General features: G+C 35.0%; 1 protein-coding gene across 14 annotated transcripts in view; it reads left to right on the top strand.

Moving 5' to 3' along the window:
- The window catches only part of SWT1 (SWT1 RNA endoribonuclease homolog), a 107,635-nt gene that overhangs the window by 32,402 nt on the left and 52,961 nt on the right, over positions 1–22,272 (top strand). For all 14 annotated transcript variants that reach the window (XR_011467219.1, XR_011467218.1, XR_011467216.1 and 11 more), the window contains 5 exons: positions 3,326–3,419; positions 11,058–11,203; positions 12,683–12,846; positions 13,989–14,127; positions 19,695–19,843. Coding sequence is in view for 10 of the 14 variants with exons in the window: in XM_070384795.1 (XP_070240896.1) it covers positions 3,326–3,419; positions 11,058–11,203; positions 12,683–12,846; positions 13,989–14,127; positions 19,695–19,843 (692 nt within the window). In the remaining 4 variants the exon portion in view is untranslated. The remainder of the gene's footprint in view (positions 1–3,325; positions 3,420–11,057; positions 11,204–12,682; positions 12,847–13,988; positions 14,128–19,694; positions 19,844–22,272) is intronic.

Raw genomic sequence — 22,272 nt, 5'->3', positions numbered from 1 at the left:
CATCTGTGCTGATTTTGGAGCCCAGAAAAATAAAGTCAGCCACTGTTACCACATCTATTTGCCATGAAGTGATGGGACCGGATGCCATGATCCTCGTTTTCTGACTGTTGAGCTTTAAGCCAACGTTTTTCACTCTCCTCTTTCACTTTCATCAAGAGGCTCTCTAGTTCTTCTTCACTTTCTGCCATAAGGGTGGTGTCATCTGCATATCTGAGGTTATTGATATTTCTCCTGGCAATCTTGATTCCAGCTTGTGCTTCCTCCAGCCCAGCATTTCTCATGATGTACTCTGCATCAGTTCAGTTCAGTTCAGTCGCTCAGTCGTGTCCGACTCTGCGACCCCATGAATCGCAGCACACCAGGCCTCCCTGTCCATCACCAACTTCCGGAGTTCACTCAAACTTACGTCTGTCGAGTTGGTGATGCCATCCAGCCATCTCATCCTCTGTCGTCCCCTTCTCCTCCTGCCCCCAATCCCTACTCTGCATATATAAGTTAAATAAGCAGGGTGACAGTATGCAGCCTTGATGTTCTCCTTTTCCTATTTGGAACCAGTCTGTTGTTCCATGTCCAGTTCTAACTATTGCTTCCTGACCTGCATACAGATTTCTCAAGAGGCAGGTCAAGTGGTCTGGTATTCCCGTCTCTTTCAGAATTTTCCACAGTTTATTGTTATCCATGCAGTCAAAGGCTTTGGCATAGTCAGTAAAGCAGAAATAGATGTTTTTCTGGAACTCTCTTGCTTTTTCAGTGCTCCAGCGGATGTTGGCAATTTGATCTCTGGTTCCTCTGCCTTTTCTAAAAACAGCTTGAACAATTGGAAGTTCACGGTTCATGTATTGCTGAAGCCTGGCTTGGAGAATTTTAAGCATCACTTTACTAGCATGTGAGATGAGTGCAGTTGTGGGGTAGTTTGAGCATTCTTTGGCATTGCCTTTCTTTGGGATTGGAATGAAAACTGACATTTTCCAGTCCTGTGGCCACTGCTGAGTTTTCCTAATTTGCTGGTATATTGAGTGCAGCACTTTCACAGCATCATCTTTCAGGATTTGAAATAGCTCAACTGGAATTCCATCACCTCCACTAGCTTTGTTCGTAGTGATGCTTTCTAAGGCCCACTTGGATGTCTGGCTCTAGGTGAGTGATCACACCATCGTAATTATCTGGGTTGTGAAGATCTTTTTTGTACACTTCTTCTGTGTATTCTTGCCACGTCTTCTTAATATCTTCTGCTTCTGTTAGGTCTCTACCATTTCTGTCCTTTTTTGAGCCCATCTTTGCATGAAATGTTCCCTTGGTATCTCTAATTTTCTTGAAGAGATCTTTAGTCTTTCCCGTTCCCTTGTTTTCCTCTGTTTCTTTGCGTTGATCGCTGACACTAATGAACTCATTTTAACTTGCAAAACACCAAAAATAGGATTTAAAAGAGTATAGATTACAATCCCAAGTTCCTTAGATTGTGCATATATACTTAGAGATATATTGAGCTGATGAAATTATGAGATATTTTAGTTTTCTTTATATTTTCGGAATTTTTCAGATTTTCTATAATTATTTATTTTTATTTTTAGGTAAAAATAAGGTTATCTGATACCTGCTACACCAGACATTTGTTCCATCATTTTTATATTTTCTTTTATTACATTTTTGTTGAATCATTACTTGCAGGATATTTGTATTAGACACTGTTCTAACTGTTGAGGCTGCAGCAGTGAATGAGACATACAAAGCCCGCTGTTGAGAAACTTTAATTCTATTACTATGCTAAATATCATATTAACTGTAATTTATACAGTTAAGCAATTTGCCCATTATTGCATGTCCAGTAAGTGGGAAAGCAAGAATTCAAACCCAGGTTATCTGGTTCCAGTGTCTTTGTTCATTTTTGAACAGTTCCTGAGCAAGTACTCAAAAATATTTGTTGGTAAAAATATTTATGAATATTCTTATAATTTTAGGTATACCTTCTGGGCCTGTGTATTCTAGAAAAAAGTGACAGAACAAGTAATCATGAACTTTGATACCTTTAGAGCAGTGTACTTACTGTATGCTCTAAACCTCCTTTGATTGGTCAAATTGAGTTGCTAAAGTTAACCACTGATTTTGAGCTGCCCATTTTGCATTATTGTGATATTTACTTTGTGAGCTAAAAGCAGGAAAATTGGCTGTTGTAATGTATGTCTGTCTGGCTTACTGGTTGTCTGATTAAAGAACTGAATCATATGTCTCTCAGGTTCATGCTATGAGATCAGTTGAGTTTTGTCTAGACTTCGCCAAGAGATCATGAGGCCCCAAAGAGTTTGTCTTTTGACAAGCATAGGGACCTGGTGCAGCTTAGACCTTAGAAAAATGTTTATTGCGTGTGTGAATGAGTTTTCGAATTTGAAAGTTTAGAGGAATCAGTAATATAGGCTAAAAGTTGAGGGGAGAAAAAGGTTATAATCTGGGAAAAAAGTTAAGGCTCACTGGGCAGCATGTCTTGACTTTTAGTGTGTAAGAGACTTGCCAAGGGCTTAAATCAGTCTTTGGATCCAGGCTTCAAAGATTCTTATCCATAAATGGGTCTGGGGTGTGGTGCTTCTTTCTATATTATTAATAAGTACCCCAGGGATTTCTGAGGCAGGTAGTGTAAGGACTTATAAAAATGATATCTTTAGTCCTCTTTCTACATATTACATTCTTTTCATACACACACATACACAAACACAACTTATTACATGCTTTAAGACTTGGAGAATACCAGAGGATACTATATCAGCTACATACTAACATTTGTTAGAAATTACTTTTTGTATTCTCTTCCTAGTGCCCATGTTGTCTTCTTCTGTACATCTCTCTCTAAATGTTATTGCTTAGAGGTTAAGAAAAAGCAGACACATGAAATTGGTTCTGTTGCTGGTAGAACAATTGCTGGTTATTTTACTGACCTCTTTTAAGTTAATATGAAACAAGATATAATCATATAATTTGCTTAAAATCTCTTAAGTGACTGAACTGAGACTAGAATTCATAGCTTTTGGTTTCTAGTATGGCATTTTAACCTACTGATCACATTTCTTTCCTTTGGGTTTATTAATAGGCATATTCTCTTCTGTTTTAGTAAACTATCAATTTAATAAACTATCAGTTAATTAAACCCATAAATATATGAATTCTAGATCCAGAATTTTCAGGTCATTGTTTTTGTTGTGTTTTATCTTCCTCCTCTTATTTAAAAAGTTTTCTTTGTTTTAGATGATTCAATTTGTAAATATGGCCTAAATTGTTTATACAGTTCCCAGATTTTGAGTGTGCTTATTGATTGTTGCTTTTGCTGAATTCGCAGATGGATTGAGTGATGAGAACAATGATGATCGTGTATTAAAATGCTGTCTTCAGTACCAAGAACTATTCCCTTGTTCTCTTGTTATTTTGTGCACGTGAGTTTCATATTCATTTTACTTTTTTTTAAAATAGCAATTTCTATTAAAGAATTTTTAAAAATCATACTGTAATGACCATACCAAGGATCAAAAACATATATAATATTCTAAATCTCCCAGTAAATATATTCAGTTATATCTCACATTCTTATAATGTGCAAACTATAGAGGAATGAGATTTGAATCTCATGAAGTTTCATTTCAACTTAAGTTATATGATATTCAGAAAACTTTTGAAAAAGCAAGGGAGAGTCAATTTAATATCCCAGTAAAATAGTTAGAAATGAAAATCTACATTTTGGTTATGAGGCAGGAGGGTTAATTAATTTATTTGTTGGGAAAGGCTAATGTATGTTGCAGTTATATCCTGAGTGCCTGTAACAGAGTTAGAGTTGAAATTCTGGGTCTACCACTTACCAGCTTTGTGACCTTGGAAAGCTGCTTAATGTTTCTTTATGTGTTTCCTTATGTGTGAAGCATAGGGAGAATACTAATACCTGCATTTATGAGGATATTGTGAGTATTTAATCAGAAAAAGTATGCATATTTGACTTGGAAGAGTGCCTCATACATAAAATTATCTCAGTAAGAGTTTTTCCTCCTCCTCCTGTCCTCATTCCATTCCATTCCTCCATTCCCAACTAATGTATTAATAAGTTAGTTCTAAGGTAAATGTAGCAAATTTCATTTGCCAAATTGTATTTATCATGTATGAGAAAAGGCTCTATAGGAACTGATAAGAGCAATTTTAATTTGTAGTTTTAGTCTGAATTGTATTCACTTCAGAATGGGGTTTTTAGAGTTTCATGATCATGCCAAAATTCTCTGAAATGAAGTGATTATGGAAATGAATAGCTCTTAGATTTTTCTTGTAAGAGGCTTGCCAATTATCATTTTACTGTGTTCAAAGATAAAGTTATTTTTTTTTTATTTTAAAAGAAACAGATTTCTATCTCTACCTTCATGTGTCCTATTAATCTAGGACATAATATATCATCCTGGAGTTTGTTGAAGGCTGAAATAGATTTAGTAATATGTTAATCGTTTTGAATTTGAGATAAGCTGAAATTGAGAGAGAATTGTTATTTTTTTGTTCCACTTAGAATGAAAATTAAATTGGTGAGATTTAATCAATTCTCCATTATTTCTGCAGTCACTGTTCTGGAATGAACAGATGTTAACAGTTTTTAATGAAATGAAAGTTTGTGGTCAAACTTTTACCTCTGGCATTGTCATGTTCCAGACAAGCCTTTTTTGTTTTTTCTGTTAAGTGTGATAATCATACTTACTGTGTAAGTCAGACATACTTAATGTGAGGATATATTTTTACTACTTTAAGGGATGATGAGATGATTAACATTAATATTAATAATGGCAGTGATAGGAGAAACCATCTATAAATACTACATACTGTATCTCATTCTAAGTGCTTTACTCACATTTTTAATCTTAAGTATGTGCCAGCAACGTCCAGTTAGTATTTCCAGTCCACATCTCTCTTCTAAACTCTAGACTAATATATTCATCTACTTATTTGATATCTGTTTGGATGTCTCATAGACATCTGAAACCTGCCCTCTCCAAAAATGAACTCCTAATCTTTCCTTCTAAACTGTTCTCCATTTGAATAATAAAAGGCCGTCTTCTACCCATTTTGCTAAAGCCAGAAACCTTGGAGACATTTTTTATTTCTGCCTTTCCTTTATTATCTTTAGTCAGGCAAATAGCAGGTCTTGTGTGGTCTTCTTTTCTTTACTGACTCTGCCACCATCCTATGTCAAGTGATGTTATTTTTCCTCTTCCTTTTCTTCTCTAAGATCCATTATGCTCTCTACTTCCATATTCTCCTTCATTTATTTTTCAAAAAAATAATAATGGTATTTTTAACTTTTAAAAAGTTTTGTTATGAAGAATTTCAACAACATTCAAAGTGAAGAAGAGTTAATAAACGCCTAAGTACCCAGCTACAGTAATTATCAAGTTTCTACAATTCTGCTGCTAAGTCACGTCAGTCGTGTCCAACTCTGTGCAACCCCATAGACGGCAGCCCACCAGGCTCCGCCATCCCTGGGATTCTCCAGGCAAGAACACTGGAGTGGGTTGCCATTTCCTTCTCCAGTGCATGAAAGTGAAAAGTGAAAGTGAAGTCGCTTAGTCATGTCCAACTCAGTGACCCCATGGACTGAAGCCTACCAGGCTCCTCCATCCATGGGATTTTCCAGGCAAGAGTACTGGAGTGGGGTACCATTGCCTTCTCCAGTTCTATTACCTTATTATTTCCATCTACTCCCTGTCTTACGATATGATACAGTTCTTTTTATATTGAGGGAAGCTGTATAATGTTAAAAGGCCCAAATCTTAACTACACAGTGTGACAATGGATACTCTGGTTGTAGCTCCACATCCCTCTTGATACATAGAACACTTCCATTATCCCAGAAAATGTGCTTATGCCCGTTTTGTGCCCTTTTTCTAGTTTCTTAAGGTGGAAGCTAAGATAATTTATTTGAGACTTCTGTAAATTTCCCTTTAAGCACTGCCTTAGCTGCTTTTCACAAATTTTGATACATTTTTTTAAATTCAATTTAATATGCTTTATAATTTGAATTCCTGGTGGTCCGGTCTAGTGGTTAAGACTCAGTGCTTTCCCTGTTGGGGCTGGGGTTTGATCCCTTGTAGGGGAGCTAATCCTGCAAGCCATGGTGCAGCCAAAAAATAAATTAAAGAAAATAATGTTTTATAATTTCCCTCATGATTTCCTTTTGACCCACAGGTTTTTTTAGATATTTGGTGCAGTTAACTCCAAATATTTGCAAATTTTCCATTATCTTCTTATTATTGATTATACTTCAATTCTGTTATATGACTTGAGAACATAATTTATATGATTTCTGTTCCTTTAAATTTGTTAAACGTGGTTTTATGCCCATGAATAAAATCTTGGTGAATGTTTTATGTGCTCTTAAGAAGAATTTATTCTGCTCTTGTGGGTCGAGTATTCTATAAATTTCATATAGGCCAAGTTTGTTGATAGTGTTGTTTAGGTCTTCTGTAACCTTAGTATTAATAATCTGTCTACTTATTTTATGATTACTGAGAGAAGAGTCTTAAATTTCCCAACTGTAATTTACTGGTTTGTTTGCTTCTCCTTTCCATTCTGTTTGTTTTACTTCATGAATTATGAAGCTCTGTTGTCAGAGGCATACACATTTAGGATAGTCTTCTTGGAGAATTGACACCTTTCTGACTATCTAATCATTGTCTTTGTTCCTGATAATATTCCTGATTCTGAAGTTTCCTTTGTTTAATATTAATATTACTATTCCAGTGTTGTTTGCTTTGTATTTATAATATATATATTTTTCATCCATTTACTTTTAACCTATCTATATCTTTATATAAAGTATTTTGTAGATAGCATATAATTGATACTTTCCTTTTTTCCATTCTGACAATTTCTGTCTGATGAATTTCTACTATTCACATTTAATTGTTTGGATCAGAATCTACCATTTTGCTAATTATTTTTTATTTATTCAGGTATTCTTTTCTTCCTTTTCCTCCCCCCACCCCCCTTGGATTAACTATGGTGCCATTTTATCTCCATTATTGACTTTGTACCTTTTTGAAAAAAACTTTATAATGGTTGCCTTAGTGTTTATAATATACATATTTACTTGATCAAAGTCTGTCTTTAAATAACACTATGTTGCTTCATGTGTAGTGTAAGTATTTTAATGTGCTTTGAATTTCTCCCCATCCATTTTGCTATCATTATTACATATTTTACTTTTACAGAAACAATAGCACAGTACTTTGTAATGTTTTTGCTTCACTCATTTGTCATTTAAAGGAATTAAAAATAAGAAAGTGAATGTTTTTACCTTGCATTCCATTTTTAGCATTCTTTATTTCTTTTTCTGAATCCAAGTTTCTGTCTGGTGCCAGATTTCTGGTCATATTCCTTTTGCCTAAACAACTTTGACATGTGTGAGTATGTTGGCAGTGAATTTTCTGGTTTTGTTTGTCTGATAGTGTGTTTATTTCTCATTTATTTCTGAAGTATATTTTTACTGGATATGCAATTCTTGGTTGATTTGTTTTTTCTGTTTCTTTGAGTATTTTAAAGGTATCACTGCATTTTCTTCTAACTTGTTTGATTTCTGATGAGAAGTCTGCTGTAAATATTTTCTTCCTCTGTGTGTAATGTTCTTTTGGTCTTTTTTTTCCCCCTCTCATTGCTTTCAAGATTTTTTGTCTTTTTTTTTTTTTTTTTTTAGTAGTTTGTTTTTAGCATTCTTTAGCAGATATACCCACACCAGTGTTCTTGCCTGGAGAATCCCAGGGATGGGGGAGCATGGTGGGCTACCATCTATGGGGTTGCACAGAGTTGGACACGACTGAAGCGACTTAGCAGCAGCAGCAGATGTACCACATGTTTGTGTGTATGTTTGTGATCCAAGCATGCATGCTCAGTTGCTCAGACATGTCCAACCCCTCGTGACACCGTGGATTGTAGCCTGCCTGGTTCCTCTGTCCATGGGATTTTCCAGGCAAGAATACTGGAGTGAGTTGCCATTTCCTCCTCCAGGGTATCTTCCCAACCCAGGGGTTGAACCTGTGTCTCCTGCATTGACACGTGGATTCTTTACCACTGAGCCACCTGGGAAACCTGTATGCTTGTGGTAGAGGAGAGGAAATTATCCTGCTTGATGTTCTCTGAGCTTCTTGGATCTGTGGTTTGGTGTTCATTTTTTAGTTTTGGAAAATTCTCAGCCATTATCTCTTTAAATATTTAATATTCCTTCTGCCCCATTCCCTCTTTTCTCCTTCTGGTATTACAGAATTATTAATACATTGTAGTAGTCAGCCTCCAAGATGATTCCAGTGATTCCTTGCCTCTTGGTATCTTTTTGTTTTTGTTTCTTGGCTGCACTGTACCACTTGCAGGATCTTAGTTACCCAGTCAGGAATCAAACCCAGGCCCTCTGCAATGGAAGTGCAGAGTCCTCACCACTGGACCACCAGGGGATTCCTGTTCCTCTTAGTATTAATTCCCTTGTGTTAATTCTCCTACGTTGTACCAGGGTTGATCGTCTGTGTGACAGATAGCATGCATCAGAAGTGATGGTATGTCACTTCTAAGATTAGTTTATGAAAGATTGGCACTTCCTTTTTGGGCAAACTCTTGTTTCTTTCTCTTAGATCAGTTGTTCTGGGGAAGCAAACTCCATGCTGTGAATAGCTCTGTGGAGATGCCCATGTGGTAAGAAACTGAAGCTGCAAGCCAAAAGCCAGTGAAGGGCTAAGCCCTACCAATAGCTACATGAATGAGCACCAGTTAAATCATGAGGTGACACTGGGGAAAATCTCAACTTTGTGAGATACCCTGAGCCAGAATCTTTCAGTCAAGCTGCTCACAGATTCCTCACTTTTAGAAACTGTGTGAGATAATAAATGTTTTTTTCACACTACTAAGTTTTGGGGATAAAGAGTTACACACCCAATAGACAACTAATACATGCCTATATATTTGACTATTTGATATTGTCCAACAGCTCTTATATATATTTTTTTTTTTAACATTTTTTTCTCTTTTGTTTCAGTTTGGATAATTTATTTTGACCTGTCTTAATGTTTGGTCTTTCCTCACCTGTGTTGAGTCTACTGAGGAGCTTGTTGAAGGCATTTTTAATTTCTGTCTGGTTTTACATGCTGTTCACCTTTTCTGTTGGGCTTCCCAGGTGGCACTAATGGTAAAGAACCCGCATGCCAAAGCAAGAGCTGCAAGAGATGTGGGTTCGATCCCTGGGTGGGGAAGATCCCTTGAAGAAGGGCTTGGCAACCTGCTCCTGTATTCTTGCCTGGAGAGTCCCATGGACAGAGGAGCCTGGTGGGCTACAGTGCGTAAGGTGACAAAGAGTCGGACACGACTGAAGAGACTTAGCACGCATGCATTCACCTTTTCCATTAGAGCCTTTAACACAATCTAAATTCTTTAAAATTTCCTGTCAGATAGCTTCAATGTCTGTGTCATATTTGAATCTGGTTCTATTGATTGCCATGTCTCTTGGAAGTATATTGCTTTTTTTCTGGGTTGAATTTATATGCAGATTTTAAGACTCAACTCTGTGATTTCCTCCCTTCTTCAGTTTCCCCTTAACTGTCCATATGTTTTGGCCCGCGGTACCTAACATTGCCTTCTGACATTTTAAGCCGCAAAGGCTCTGACTTTCTGCCCAAAAGCATTGATGAGTTGGGGAATGCCCTCAGGCAAAAAGATAGAAAAGTGTGCTCTTAACCTTTGCAGTGTCTGTGTCTTGCGTGTACATTCCCCTCCACCTTCTACCTTCATTTTATTGCTCTTTAGTGCCTTCAAATAGATTTTGCCTTTTTTGTTGTTTTTGGTCTAGATTTTCTAATTCTGTCTATGGGAAGTTAGTCTGACCAAGCTTTTTTGTCATTAACAGAAGCTGGAAGCCTGCTAGTCTCAAGAACAACAGTTTGGTAAACACAGATCTGCTGTCAGTTCTGCACTGAAGCCCTTAAATCTCTTTCCATTTATTAATGTTCTTGACTTTCTCTGTAGGCATGTAAACTGGTCTTATCCACTATTTCTAATCATCCTGGCTTCTTACAGCATATAGCAAATTCACATTTGTCTTCAGTCATCAGTTCAGTTGCTCAGTCGTGTCCGACTCTTTGCGACCCCATGAACCGCAGCACGCCAGGCCTCCCTGTCCATCACCAACTCCCGGAGTCCACCCAAACCCATGTCCATTGAGTCGGTGATGCTATCCAACCATCTCATCCTCTGTCGTCCCCTTCTCCTCCTGCCCTCAATCTTTCCCAGCATCAGGGTCTTTTCCAGTGAGTCAGCTCTTCGCATCAGGTGGCCAAAGTATTGGAGTTTCAGCTTCAACATCAGTCCTTCCAGTGAACACCCAGGACTGATCTCCTTTAGGATGAACTGGTTGGATCTCCTTGCAGTCCAGGGGACCCAACACCACAGTTCAAAAACATCAATTCTTCGGTGCTCAGCTTTCTTCACATCCATACATGACCACTGGAAAAACCATAGCCTTGACTAGACGGACCTTTGTTGGCAAAGTAATATCTCTGCTTTTCAATATACTGTCTAGGTTGGTCATAACTGTCCTAAGGAGTAAGTGTCTTTTAATTTCATGGCTGCAATCACCATCTGCAGTGATTTTGGAGCCCCCAAAAAATAAAGTCTGACACTGTTTCCACTGTTTCCCCATCTATTTACTTAATAGACAAGTTACTTAACCTTTTTATACTTCAGTTTCTTATGTGTGAAATGGGGATAAAAATTAGTACCGCTCCTACCTAAGAAGTTTGTTGTGAGAATTAAATGGATTGATATATATAAAGTGCTTAGCATAGTCCCTGATACCAGGAAAACATTCAATATGTAGCAATAATAATTATTCTCAAAAGCTAAGATGATATGCCTCTAGTGTATGATAATTTATCTTCTACATTAAAAAAATTATCCTTTGTTAATATATGTACTGAGAATCACCAACCTCTGATTAGATTCCATGTGATTTTAGTTGCCATATGATTTGTCTTATAAAAAATAAAATATTTTTTCCTCCTAATCCAACCTAGGGATGATAGAAATTTAAGAAACAAAGGCCTAATAAGTGGTGTGAAGTCACTCAGTAAAGAAGAATTGAGTGCAGAGTTATTAAACTTATCTCTGAACACAGATGTATGTCATCAGCCTTGTATATCTAAACAACAATTGAAAGCAGGTAGTATTCTTACTACAAATAATTAGAAGTAAATCTTATTTTGTGTACTAAGAATATTGACAACAGTTGGAATTAATAGTAGATATTTATTTTGTACATTTAAAGAAACATTGTTTGGAATATTTGCTGGCACATAAATGGTAGAAATGAATGAATATTATAATGGTGATCCAAGAAAAAGCATACATTATTGCCTTCTATATATACTGTTACAAATTAATTTGTAGTTTTGTCTGTACACTCATATACATTTTTATATATTTGTAATCACCATGTGAATCCTATTTTTTTCCTTCACAGAGGATACCTTTTAAATTAATAGTAGCTATAAGAAATATCCATTTGAGGTTGAGAAAATAGTTTATTCTTAAAATCACTTTCATATTCATAACTTTCTATTAACATAGTAAAACAGTAATAGAGAGACTTGAAGGACTCTAGTGGTAATGTTTTTAAATTTAAACTAATATACACATTATTTAAAAACATATCTCACCATTTCCTTCTGAGGGAAAAATAATTATTGAAGTTTTTAATAGCATATGCATATGCTTCATATATTCATTTGAATATATGCTACTTGTTTGGTGCTTATTTGACCTTTTTGGTAATAAAATTTCCTTTGTCATAATATTCTAAATGGCCTTTAGAGGCAGTTACAGAATATTCTACTTTATAGTTTTTCAAGGGAAATATGCTTTTGATTTGCTCATTGTATTACTGACATTTAAAATTTTTACTTCATATTCATAGAGGTAATCCCCTTAATATTTTGAATTTTGCCATAAAAAATTGCTGTTGTTTGCCGGTGTCAAAATAGTAATTATAATGAAATAATATAAATGAAAATAATCAAAACTAGTATTAGAAGGTGAAGGTGTATAGGTAGTTAAGTCAGAGATTCTAGTCTTTTCAAGACAATTTATTGATGTGAGTTATGTTTATGATTTTTGAAAGTAAACACATTTTGATCCATAGGTCTTGGTTTTCTATTATAAATATTAAGAGATGCAAAGAATTGTTTTAGTTTTTAATTTTTTTAAATAATGAAAGGTTAAAATATACACATTTCTCAATTTTTTTTTCCTTTCACATTTCTATTTTAGTAAAAACATTTCATTGCCTTTTGTCAAAAAGATAAAGCATTTACTAATGTAATATGTTATTGCATCTAAAAACAGCTATACTAAATATTTCTAAATACTCTTTATTTATTTGTTTTGGCCATGCCATGTGGCTTGCAAGAGTTCCCCAAACAGCGATTGAACCAGGGCCAGGGCAAGTGAAAGCCTGGATCCTAACCAGTAGCCCACCAGTGAACTCCCCTAAATCTTGTTTTAAAAATATTCATTAGTTCTCTAGATTCAAATACTAATTATATCCATTAAATATTTATTATTTATGAACAAATACTAATTATATATGTAAAATATTTACTATTAATGTCCTAAATAAAGCTTGCAACTATTTGTTTTGAAGAAACAACACCTTTGGAGGAGAGCTATGAGGAACAATCTACAAACTCTGGACTACCCCTTCTACTTGAAAACATTGTATCTGATCTCGAAATATCTCTTGGAACAGCTTTATCTTCCATATTAGAAACAGAAATGAAAATTGCTTTTGGAAACCTTTGGATGGAGGTGATTATTTGAATGCTTAGTTAAAGGTTTCTTTTTTATTGCTAAAGATTTGTTGCCTTATTTTAAGAGATACTATTTGTATAAAATATATGTTTTATTGTAATAATTGATATCACATTAATATTTTTCTTGAAGTTTTTGGAATAACTTTAAAAACTAACTGATGGACATTTCCTAAAGATTAGGACTATTTTTTATCATTCATTTTTTCAGTGAACAAATATTTATTGGGTGTCTACCATCTGTTAGACACATTTCCTCCATGGAGCTTAAATTGAAAGAAAATGTCTCATTTTTAATTTATTTGAGTCAAAATGTCTATATTGTGGCTTATGTGATATAAGTTTGAGAATCAGAGTGTAAATTTGGTATTAGTAAAATATTTTGAATTTTCTTTAGATTCACACCTCTTCTGTAATAAGTAAACATCACATTTGGAAATAGTGGCCTTCTTAGTTTAATGTTTGTTTGCTATTCACATTTATCATTAGGAGAAAGTTTATTCCCTATCAATTGTATCTATCCCAGATATTCAGTGAGATTCTAATGTTTGTCAGTGTGGCTTGATTATACTATAAAGTGTTAAACCAAGATGTTGAAGAATGATCAGATTCTAGGAAGGTTGACGTAAATTAGATTTCATAATAGAGTCTGATAAAGTGATTGCATATGAATGATTGAAGAAAGGATGTAATGACATCTTGTAGTACTTAATGATGAGTTTTCTTTATAAACATGTCTTTATAGGAGTGTAGCGAGTGTCAGTTATAGTTGAAAATTCTTTTCTGTATAGATGTTTTTCTCTAGTTTTAGGAAATTAGATTGATTTTGTTGTAGAAATGACCATGTTGAAAGGTAGATGACAACTTTTGCTGACTAGAACTAGTTTTTCTGATTAAAACTGTGCTTTCTTTTGGCACACATAGTTTCTGAAACTATAAATATTACTACTAATGTGAATTTTATAAAAGCAGTTTTCAGTGAAATAGGCATTTTAAGACTGTGACTGGCTTTTAATAAAACATCTTTTAGTTTAAGAAGAATTCAATTATGTTTTGCCTAGAAATCTATGTAGGAATTCCTAAATAGGTACTTTAAAATAATAGAATAATAAGTACATCAGTAATGCTGTTTTTCTCTAGATGCTGTACGTGAAACCTCCATGGACTCTAATACATTTATTACAGTGCTTTAGAAAACATTGGTTGGCTGTATTTGGATTAGTTATGGAAAAGAACTTGCTCTTAACCATTGAGAGTCTATATGAAAATGTCCGTAAAGGTATGAATCTTTCATTTTGTCTTTGGTAGTGTTGTATTAAAGTCAGAATAATAGATATATCCCATGGAATGTGAAGATGAATTAATAAAAAATTTTTCAATTAGTTCTTAACCATTTACACTTTTAATTTCTTAAGAAAATTTATGGCAGCTAGATGAATGGATGGAGTTCATAGAGATTGTGACTGTTCATAGTATCATTTTTGATGTTCAAATAGTTAATCAAGATTTCTACTTAAAATACATGGTTAAGGAATAGGAATCCTTTGGCTTTGGTGCATAATGAACTTTAGAACCACAAGAGACTAGAATCAACCACTTAGTTGGTAGTTCTTAAACTGTATCACACAGAACCTTCTTGAAGTGCTTCTGGAGTTGCCAGAGATTAGGGGTGGAAAGATTGATGGGGAGCCTGATAATAGTGTGCCTTTGGCCTTCAACCCCAACTTTAGCCATTCAGCTTTCTTTTATTTATGTAGAGAGATTCCGTGTGTGATTAAAAAAGAAAGAGTTTTTCTGCCAGGAAGCAAAAGATGTGAAAAGCACTGATATAATGGTGGGCTACAGTTTCAGTTCAGTTCAGTCACTCAGTCGTGTCCGACTCTGCGACCCCATGGACTGCAGCACGCCAGGCCTCCCTGTCCATCACCAACTCCCGGAGTCTACCCAAACTCATGTCCATTGAGTCAGTGATGCCATCCAACCATCTCATCCTCTGTCATCCCCTTCTCCACCTGCCCTTAATCTTTCCCAGCATCAGGGTCTTTTCAAATGAGTTAGCTCTTCACATCAGGTGGCCAAAGTATTGGAGTTTCAGCTTCAACAGCAGTCCTTCCAATAAACATCCAGGACTGATCTCCTTTAGGGTGGACTGGTTGGATCTCCTTGCAGTCCAAGGGACTCTCAAGAGTCTTCTCCAACACCACAGTTCAAAAGCATCAATTCTTCAGTGCTCAGCTTTCTTTAGATATAAGTCCAACTCTCACATCCATACATGACTACTGGAAAAACCATAGCCTTGACTAGACAGACCTTTGTTGGCAAAGTAATGTCTCTGCTTTTGAATATGCTATTTAGGTTGGTCATAACTTTCCTTCCAAGGAGTAAACATCTTCTAATTTCATGGCTGCAGTCACCATCTGCAGTGATTTTGGAGCCTAAAAAAATAAAGTCAGCCACTGTTTCCACTGTTTCCCCATCTATTTGTCATGAAGTGATGGGACCAGGTGCCATGATCTTACTTTTCTGAAACTTGAGCTTTAAGCCAACTTTTTCCATTCTCCTCTTTCACTTTCATCAAGAGGCTCTTTAGTTCTTCTTCACTTTCTGCCATAAGGGTGGTATCATCTGCATAGCTGAGGTTATTGATATTTCTCCTGGCAGTCTTGATTCCAGCTTGTGCTTCCTCCAGCCCAGCGTTTCTCATGATGTACTCTGCATATAAGTTAAATAAGCAGGGTGACAATATACAGCCTTGACATACTCCTTTTCCTATTTGGAACCAGTCTGTTGTTCCATGTCCAGTTCTAACTGTTGCTTCCTGACCTGCATATAGGTTTCTCAAGAGGCAGGTTAGGTGGTCTGGTGTTCCCATCTCTTTCAGAATTTTCCGCAGTTTATTGTGATCCGCACAGTCAAAGGCTTTGGCATAGTCAGTAAAGCAGAAACAGATGTCTTTCTGGAACTCTCTTCCTTTTTCAATGATCCAGCGGATGTTGGCAATCTGATCTCTGGTTCTTCTGCCTTTTCTAAAACCACCTTGAACATCTGGAAGTTCGTGGTTCACATATTGCTGAAGCCTGGCTTGGAGAATTTTGAGCATTATTTTGCTAGCTTGTTTATGCGCTACAGTTTATGGGGTTGCAAAAGAGTCCAACATGATTAGCGACTAAATAAATATTATTAAAGTCTGTGTTTTATCATTAAGGAAACTAGATTTGAGAGAGTAAGTGATTTGTCCAGAGTGAACAGCTCCATTTCTTTTGCTGTACCTTTAAAAAGGAAGGTATAAACCATTATTAGGATGTTCAGTTAGTTCTTGACTTTTCTCAAACTCCTTATGAAGTGATCTATTTTATGTATTAGTTATATCCTGTCTACTTTTTAAAAACAACTGAGTATAGATGGGCCTTTAAAGGACCACCTGAGTACAAGAGAGTTTAAGTTAGGCTTAAATGTATGGATGTGAGAGTTGGACTGTGAAGAAGGCTGAGCGCCGAAGAATTGATGCTTTTGAACTGTGGTGTTGGAGAAGACTCTTGAGAGTCCCATGGACTGCAAGGAGATCCAACCAGTCCATTCTGAAGGAGATCAGCCCTGGGATTTCTTTGGAAGGAATGATGCTAAAGCTGAAACTCCAGTACTTTGGCCACCTCATGCGAAGAGTTGACTTGTTGGAAAAAACTCTGATGCTGGGAGGGATTGAGGGCAGGAGGAGAAGGGAACGACAGAGGATGAGATGGCTGGGTAGCATCACTGACTCGATGGACTTGAGTCTCAGTGAACTCTGGGAGTTGGTGATGGACAGGGAGGCCTGGCGTGCTGCAATTCTCGGGGTCGCAAAGAGTCAGACACGACTAAGCAACTGATCTGATTTGATCTGAAAGGTACAAGAGCCAGGTAGTGAAGAAGAACCAAAGAGATATTTTTACTATAAGACATGTGCAAACAATTATTGCAGTACTTGAACACAGATTTTAGCACTAAGTTTCCTAACAGCTAAGATAAAACAAAAACATTCTATGCCAAATATACCACTTCTCTTTTCCCCTGAAGTGTAAACTCTGAAAATGTTTTATATCTTTATAAATTTCCCCAGGGAACTTAAAGTTCCTAATCAATACTTTATGACATATATGTAGTAGATGTTGCATGAATATTTTTTTTTTAAGTTACTGATTTTTAAAATAAAAATACACTTTCCAGGCCTTGACCTTTAACTAGAAAATATTTATTAGGGGTATTATTATTAAGGAATGACATATTGGACATGTCTTCAAAGCATTTTAAAAGATAACATGGAAACAGCGTTCATATCTTTTACTAGGGACATAATTTTGTTGCTTTTGTCAAAAGAGGAAGTCCATAAACCATGTGTGATCTTAAGTAAGACTTGGTTTCAAAAATGGGATATCCAGTTGCCGTCTTCCATTTGTCTGTTTTCCAGGGCTGGGCAGTTTTTTTGCGCTTATATGGAACTTAGAGATAGTCGTCAGTAGTTCTATTTTTCTCTAATGACAAGAGAAGTGAAGAGATATGACCGCTCCTTTTGTTCAAAACTCATTTGTAGGATTATTGTGTAATCATAATTTATTGATCTTTGATCTAGAAGAATCCAATGCCTAATGTTTACTGACTTGTGAATGATATGTAATAGAATTATAAAAATGCCTTCTGCTCTAAAATAATTTTGAATTAGAAAAAATTACTGGTAATTCTGTTTATGATCTTTTAATACTGTCTGCAGCTGTTGAATTATATGTGTGTTTAACTTACTGTATCAAGCATGTCACTTTAGATCAATTCATAGAAAATTATGTAGAAAATGAGTAGTAGCTTTTTCTGACTTCATTGTCTGTATTAATTTTAACCTAAATACTTATTGACCTTATATAGACATTAAATTATTTCAGCCTTGTAGATTTTTTTATGCTTTGTCTGAGTACTGAATTGATCATTGACATTATACTTTTGCCTTAATCTTTAGTAAAGAATTCTTTTAAGATGAAATAAAATGATTAATTCAAGGATTTCAGTCCTATCAAACAGACTACACTGGAGAAGCACCATTAAAAGAAGTTGTGCCCAACTGCCTCCTCTGAGGATATTTACCTCCTTTCTGTCCTCTGTAGCATCTCTTATCTCTAATTTTCCCACAGGAATTTGAACTAGTCTTTGATTTTAAAAATAACTGAAAGTGTTTAGTAAGGAGATGCACTGTTTGCTTAATAAAAGGGTAGCCAGAAACTTGGCTGTAACCATCACATTAGATCAGAATTTCAGAATATTGAGTAATTAATTACGAAAATCCACTTTTTATTTTCATTTAACCTTTCAGTATTTCACAAGCAAATATTTGTTATGTAAGTTATACAGAAAAACTATTTTTCTTAACTCATAGTGCCAGTGTTTCAGAATAAAATAGAATTTCTGAAGCTGTGAACCTAAAAGAAAACAAAGCAAACACATTGCACTGTGGTTATTTTAAATGCCTTTGAAAACTGTTATGCAGTATTCTATCTTAATAATAGAGATAATTTTTTCTATTCTGAATTTTGGTAACATTAGAAAGCTGTTTAACTTCATTGTTCATAACTTTGAATCTTTGAAATTATTGTCACCATTTCTCCTAATTGGTTTGAGAATTTAATGTAAGCAAGTTTAGTTCCTTGAGACAAAAATGTTACATCTTTAAATTATTACCTGTAGATTAACTCACTTTGCTAATTTAAGGGGGAAAATTTCTATTAGCTTCTTTTGCCCATAGCTCACTGTTAACCCAAGTTGTTTATTTTTCGCTGAAATTGTATTGTGTCCAAGAGAACACATTTTCAGTAAATCTGGTATTTTATTTCATGTGATGGGATTTGAAGATAAATCACTACATGATAACTGAGTTGATTATGAAAGGTACTATATATAATTTAAGTGCTTCCCACCAAAATGTGACACTGTGATGTCTCAAGAGTAATCTGTATACAAACAACCTCAGTTTTGAAAATTTGTAGTTTAACTCAGATTTGTTTGGTGATTATCTCTTCTGAAGAGTATAACATTATTTCATTTTACTGTTAATTTTTAAAAATTGAACTATAATTGGAGTATAGTTGATTTACAATGTCATCTTAGTTTCTGGTATACAGCATAATGATTCAGATACATATATATGCATATTCTTTACATTGTGGTTTATTGAAGGGTATTGAATATAGTTCCCTATGCTATACAGTAGGGCCTTGTTATTTGTCTATTTTGTATGTAGTAACTTGTGCATTTCACTTTTACTTTGAAGTTGACCATTTTGAGGGAAATTTTGGAATCTGAATATAGTCTCAGTATCCATAGGAAATTGGTTCCAGGACCCCTGAGGATAGCAGAATTCTCCATGCTCAAATCCCTTGTATAAAATGGCATAGTATTTGTATATAACTTACACATATTTTCCTATATACGATGAATCATCTCTAGATTAGTTGTAATACCTAATACAATGTAAATGTTCTGTAAATAGGTGCCAGTGCACAACAAATTCATCTTTTGCTATTTGGAACATTATAGAACTTTTTCCCCAAAATACTTTTGATCTATAGTTGATGGAAACTGTACATGTGAAAACTTACGGATATGGAAGGCCAGCTTCACAGAATGCCAGAATCAACTCCAAGAACTTTGTCTAAAACTAAGTCTCATTATGGCTTTTTACACCAGAGAAATAAATTAGGAGCCTGTAGATGTAAATGTGTACTCTCTTTAAATTTCTTAATTATTATTAGATTGATTTTCCAAAAGCATTTTTGTGTTGTATACTCATTCTTACGTATTTTTTCCTTCTTAATTTTGTGTTACCAGCTAAGAAAGCAGTGGATTTTACAACAGTGAAATTCCTGCTTCAGGATTCTGAAAGTTTGCTACATGCTTTCAGTACAAGGTCAAATTATGATGGTATTCTTCCACAGGCCTTTGCTCAAGTAAACAAACTACTCCAAACATTTGCAGAGGTAAGATACCTTTAGGATGCCATTTAGAGTAATCATATATGTTATAAGAATGTATTTATCAGACAAACAGTAAATAAGAAATTTAACTTACTCTAACATACTAAAAGCATTAAGTAAATATTAAGTGAATTGAATGGAGACTAAACAATCCTTATTACAAGTTATAAAATACTCATAATCCTATGGAGGCAGTGTCACAGCAGTTGTTGGGATTTCATATTGTTTCATTTATGAATAGAAGAGAATGATGCATTGTTGCCTGACTGCTCATTTTTCAGTGCTCCTGACCAGTGGATCACAGCCTGCATCAAAATACTTCAAAAATTTTTTTAAGCATGCAGATGCCATACCCCTTACTGAGTAAAATTTCTGTCAGTGGTGCCCAGAAGTGTTTTTGTTCTTGATTCATATTTTATTAATCAGGAAATTAATATTGACATAATCCAATTATCTAACCTACAGACTGTATTCAAACTTTGCCCGTTGAACACCTACCAATTTTTTAACAGGTCTCCTCATGGGATTCTTATGCAGTCTGCCTACCACTGATGCCTTTTTGCCCCTTTAAAATAACTATGTGAGTTTTGTCCTTAGTAATACTGTATTTCTAGAGTCTTCTGATTTCAAATCTATAAAATTCAGGTCATTTTATATGCCTGAAACAGTTCAAAAAACTCAGCATCACAATTACATTGTTAAATATCAATGATACTTTCATCTAATGTATATATATATATATATATATATATATATATATATATACACACGTGTGTGTATGTGTGTGTCATATTTTTTCCTTTGAGCTATTGAATTGGCCAGGTTTTCCTCTGTGGTTTTTTTTTCTGGTAACATAGGCCCCGGTACCTATGAAGTAATGAAAGGATTAGATGATACTAAACTTAGTCATAGTTACTGAGGAAAGAATTTAATTTGCTTAAGACTAAAAGAAGCATCTTTTTGATAAACTAACAGGAAATATATGTTATTTCTTGAGGAAAGAATTGATTTAAGGGGTGGATAATCTTTTGGGTTAAGATGACCAAAACATTGGTACTTATTCTTTTAAATGACAAGTGTGACTTTTAGAATCTTCAGTAGGGAAGAATGGACCTGGGAATTTAGGAGTTACAGCTTGACTATTTTAATTAAATTGTGTAGGGAAGAGCACATTATCCTTTCTCTCACAGAACTGAGCCCTAAAACCCCATCTTTAGTGAAACAACCATGGTGAACAAGATGGAAAGTTTAGGATACTTAGAATCTTAGCAGCCTTTGAATTAAAATTATTGAGACTAAAAAAATTAGGAATGATTGAGTTAAAAATAATAGCAAGATTCTTTACAGTTGGAAACCTAGCCATGGGAGTTTTCTCCCATGAAAAGTTTGATATTAAAATCTAGTGGTGTTTGTCGCATAATTGTATGCCTGTTATATGTTGCCCACTTGTAAACATATTGGCCTGTTATTTAGTAAGTTATTTATTCTTGGATCTTGATTTTCTAGTTGTCACATTAGCAAGAGATTCAAGAAGACAAAGGACAAAAAATCTAGTATTCTCTTTAGTGCTTTTCCCTCAACATTAAGCATTAGTCTGATTGTTTGAAACAACTTGTGTTTTTTCCACAATTAGAGCTTTCAAGTATTGCTTTATTTTCGTGTTTGAAACAATTCATTGTCTAAGTCAGCCAAGAACATTGTGATTTAGCTTGGGCTTTTAAAATGCACTTTCAATAGCAGTTATTTTGTAGAGTACATGTGATTTATGACCTGAATACTTAGTTATGTGTCACTAACTTGAACAATGAAAAGAAAGAGATTACCTCCAGGAATAGAATATCTAAGTATAGTAACTGTAAAAAAAAAAAAAAAACCCCTTATCTTAATTTACCAAGTGTAGAAAATCAGGAAAAGAGGAATATTCATTATTCATTTGATTCTGAGAAACCAAAATGGAAAGTTAAGTGATGTCATTTTCCAGATTTTATATAAATGGGGTAGAGGGAAGGATATATATTTTTTCTCTTGTGAACCTTTTAACATCATAAAAAAAAAAGACTTGCCCTTCCAGAATGATAGACTATTTAAAATAAGTCTTTTTAATAAACTTTAGACTTACGTGCCTCAGACTTCCCATCCTGACTAGTTGTGTTTTTAATTTCTGGTTATTTAACCTCTCAAAGCCTTAATCCCTTCTTCTATAAGAAAGAGTATAATAATCTCTGCCTTAGAACTGTCATGAGAATTAAATTAATACTTGTAGAGCCTAGGAAATGGCAACCCACTCCAGTGTTCTTGCCTGGAGAATCCCAGGGACGGGGGTAACCCTGGTGGGCTGCTGTCTATGTGGTTGCACAGAGTCGGACACAACTGAAGCGACTTAGCAGAGCAGAGAGCACATAGTAAGTGCTATGTAAGTGTTTGATAAAGCA

Source organism: Bos mutus, chromosome 16, assembly GCF_027580195.1.
Source record: "Bos mutus isolate GX-2022 chromosome 16, NWIPB_WYAK_1.1, whole genome shotgun sequence".
Taxonomy (NCBI): domain Eukaryota; kingdom Metazoa; phylum Chordata; class Mammalia; order Artiodactyla; family Bovidae; genus Bos; species Bos mutus.
The sequence above is the reverse complement of the archived record's forward strand: the minus strand, read 5'-3'. Positions and strand labels throughout refer to the sequence as shown.